General features: G+C 56.6%; 2 protein-coding genes across 2 annotated transcripts; one reads left to right on the top strand and one right to left on the bottom strand.

The window, feature by feature from the left end:
• Window positions 1-225: 225 nt before the first annotated feature.
• On the bottom strand, window positions 226-2,294 carry PTSG_06443 (uncharacterized protein; the record flags this gene model as incomplete). The annotated part of the gene is made up of 5 exons (XM_004991766.1): window positions 226-320; window positions 609-723; window positions 925-996; window positions 1,309-1,755; window positions 1,986-2,294. 5 exons carry the CDS (start codon window positions 2,292-2,294, stop codon window positions 226-228), a joined length of 1,038 nt encoding a protein of 345 aa, XP_004991823.1.
• Window positions 2,295-3,011: 717 nt separating this feature from the next.
• PTSG_06442 (uncharacterized protein) lies at window positions 3,012-3,619 on the top strand. The gene has a single exon (XM_004991765.1). The coding sequence runs from the start codon at window positions 3,111-3,113 to the stop codon at window positions 3,570-3,572; it is 462 nt and encodes a 153-aa protein (XP_004991822.1). The 5' UTR covers window positions 3,012-3,110; the 3' UTR covers window positions 3,573-3,619.
• The last annotated feature ends 45 nt before the right edge of the window (window positions 3,620-3,664 follow it).

Genomic DNA, 3,664 nt, shown 5'->3' with positions numbered 1-3,664 from the left:
GCCGGGTGGTGAGCGACCACGACTGGTCCCGCCCCGGCGCTACGCTGAACGGATCTTGATACCTGTCCAACGAAACGGGGGGGGGGGGAGGAGAGGAGGAGGAGGAAGGGAATAAGGGGACGGGGGGGGGGGGTTATGATGTGCTTGGTGTGTGGATGTGTGGTGGTGTGGGTGTGTTGTGGATGCGGCTGCTGCTGCTGCGATGGATTTGGTGCTGACGGCATGTCAAAGGTGAGTGTTGTCGGGCGCGTACCGTGTGAAGAGGTTGTGCTCCCAGTTTGTGTTGTGGACCTGGCTCACGTTGTCAAAGTGGAATTCACCTGCAGAGGCAGCGGAAAGACAAGCAGGTGTTGGTGAAGGCGCACACGGCCGCACATCCAGTGATATGTGTAATCACAGGCATAACAACACTGGCGCAGCCACAATTGCAACCACACAGACAGACCGACACACGCACACGCACACACACGTACACACACACACGCACACGCACACATGCATGCACACACACATGCATGCACACCACACACACGTACACACGCACACACACATGCATGCACACACCACCACCACCACCACCAGCACCAGCACCAGCACCGCCTCTATACCTGCGATGGCCTGGAAGCCGACGACCTCGCCTGGGTTGGAGGTGCGCTCGCGGAAGTTATGCGTGAACCGCTCAATCTCCTCCAACTGCTGCCGCCGAATATCAGGGTTGCTCGACTGATGGTCGGTGATGGTGCATGCGTGTCAGCACTCGTGTACACAAACAGAGACAGTTGTATGAGTGCGTGTGCGTGTCCGTGCGTGCGTGTGCGTGTGCGTGCGTGTATGTGCGTGTATGTGCCAACTTGACATTCAAACGATCATGCCACATGATCAGCACCGCCACGACCATTAACACCACCGCTGATGTATACGCACGTGGAGTTCGGTGACGAAGATGTAGCCGACGAAACGACGCTTCTCCGGCTTGTTCTTCTTGAAGAGGTGCACCTGGTGGTGATTTGGGGCGGGGGGAGGGTTGGTCAAGGGGAGCATGAGGGCGAATGTTGCGCAAATGGTTACAGGCAGACAGACAGACACAGGTATGGACAGGTGGGCACGGAATCAGACACAGACACAAACACACACAGACAGACGCAGATGCAGACACAGACGCAGATACAGACACAGATACAGACACACACAGACACACAGACAGATGCAGATGCAGACACAGACGCAGATACAGACACAGACACATACACAAGCACGCACACACAGACACACACACACACACACACACAAACATACACACACACTGACCTTGGCGAGGAGGAGACCACGGCAGAATCGCCCATCAGCGCCTGCGCTGCCGGAGAACGTCTTGAATTCTGCGTCCATAATCGGGTACTTGGAGAGCAGCATGAGGCCCGATCCGGCGCTGAGGCGATGGGAACGCCAGTGTAGCACGCCCGTGTCCTCGACGATGAAGGGGAACGATTGGTGGAGATGGAAGAGAATGCGCTCTACGGCCGTGCGGTCGTACACCTGCTGCATGCACACGAAGTCGCTCGTGGGAAAGTCCTTGAGCACGTTGTTGAAGTTGACGCTGTGCCGCTGAATGTTGGACGCGGCGATGCGCACGGCCAGGCTCTTTGCGCGCTCGGATGTGTTGCGCAGGTTATACTTGCGCGCCAACGCCTCTGGCAACAGGTGGGCATTGCACGACACGATTGTCCACTCTGTCTTGCTGATGCTGCGCTTGGTGCGCTGCACAACAGGGTGTGGGACATGTAAGAAGAGAGTATGGCCAGTGATACGTGCGAGGTCAGCCTCACGTGCAGCAGGTCAATCAAGCAAGGGCATGGATGGCACATGGGTCGCTAACACGCACACACATGCACATGCACACGCACGCATGCACACACGCCCGCACACACACGCACACACATGCACATGCACACGCACGCATGCATGCACACACACACACACATACACACCTCTGCGTAGACGTGGTATGTAAAGGCACGGCGGCCGAGGTGGGAGAGGATGTAGAAGGGGAGCGCAAAGAGGGCGATGGGAACACTGACGATGAGCATGATGCAGGCGATGGGAAGCCACAACCTGCGGAACTTGACAATCTCATCTGTGGTGGGTCGGAAGATGGACACGACCCAGTTGAGCGCCAAGTACGCCGGCGTCATGAAGACCCATGCCAAGGAGAACACGGCTCGCGGCAAGAAGCTCTTGAACGCGGACTTTCGCAAGGGTGGGTACCCTTCCAAGCCATGCGGTTGTGTCCCAGGCATGCCGCTGTGTGTGCGTATGTGTGTAATGTACGTGTGTGCGTATGTGTAATGTGCGTGCGTGCGTGTGTGTATAGTGTGCGTGCGTGCGTGTGTGTATAGTGTGCGTGTATAATGTGCGTGTGTATAGTGTGCAATGTGTGTCTGATCGCTTGGTGGTTGGTGGTTGGTTGGTGCGCAACGTGGGTGCTGTTGTGGGTGGTTGGTCTGCTGGGCGCGGCGGTTCTTCTGCCGTTCAGCGATCTCCAGCTCTCTCTCTCTCTCTCTCTCTCCAGTCAACGCGGAGTGTGGAGAGCGCTGCACACAGCACACAGCGACCTGGAACGGGGTTCGTTATTTGGGGTGGGCTGTCTGTCGTCTGAATTGGCGTCTGTCTGTGGAGTGTGGAGGGTGCAGCTGGCACGATGCGACGTGCTGATGGCAAGAACAAAGCAAATGTACAGAAAGCAAGAACCGCACACACCCGGACGCTGTCGAATGTTGGTTGAAAATTTCAACAAATCCTCCACAATCACACACAGCCAGCAGCAAAGCAACAACGTGCTCACCCACCCAGCCCACTGTTGTCCAGTGTTCAGTGCTCAGCAGGTGCTTTGTGCTGTCTCGACAGACAGCAGTCTTTGTCGTTGTCACAGTCTTTGTCGTTGTCACAGCCACAGTCACACAGACACACAGACACACACACACAGCCACACACACAGACAGTTACACACACAGACACACACACAGACAGTTACACACACACAGACACACACACATACACACACGCAGACACACGCAGACACACACACACGTGTACATAACACCAAGGACAGGACCATGGGGTTGATGGATAGGACACCTGGTTACACGACATGGAACCTGCTGGGGTTTTTGCTAGCGCTGGTGTGGCAGCACCCGACCGTCGTGAGCATGTCGTTCTGCTCGTGCGTCGGCGTCGTCACTTCGTTCCACTTGGGCCTGCTCATGGACCCGACTGCGCTGGACAGACTGATCACGAAGAACGACCTTCCCAGGGGATGGAGGTTCCACTTTTACAACTCGCTGGCCCACGTCGTGCCCGTCTTTGTGCTGCTTGCGGTGGTGTGGATGAAGCAGGTGCCCGTCTTGCTGCACCATGGGCTCTGGGTGTCCGTTGTGCACATTGGCTGGGGCATCCTGGTATCCGGCGGGTCGCTTTCCCTTGACCACGTGTACGCGTACATGCCAGTATCAGCCTGGTACGGCATGTGGGTGACAGCCGTCTTATCTGAAGCAGTGCTCGTCCCTTACTTCTTCTAGCACCAAGCGCCTGCCAGTGTGTGTGTGTGTGTGTGTGTGTGTGTGTGTGTGTGTGTGTGTGTGTGTGTGTGTGTGTGTGTGTGTGTGTGTGT

This window comes from Salpingoeca rosetta (genome assembly GCF_000188695.1).
Source record: "Salpingoeca rosetta unplaced genomic scaffold supercont1.18, whole genome shotgun sequence".
NCBI lineage: Eukaryota > Choanoflagellata > Craspedida > Salpingoecidae > Salpingoeca > Salpingoeca rosetta.
The sequence above is the reverse complement of the archived record's forward strand: the minus strand, read 5'-3'. Positions and strand labels throughout refer to the sequence as shown.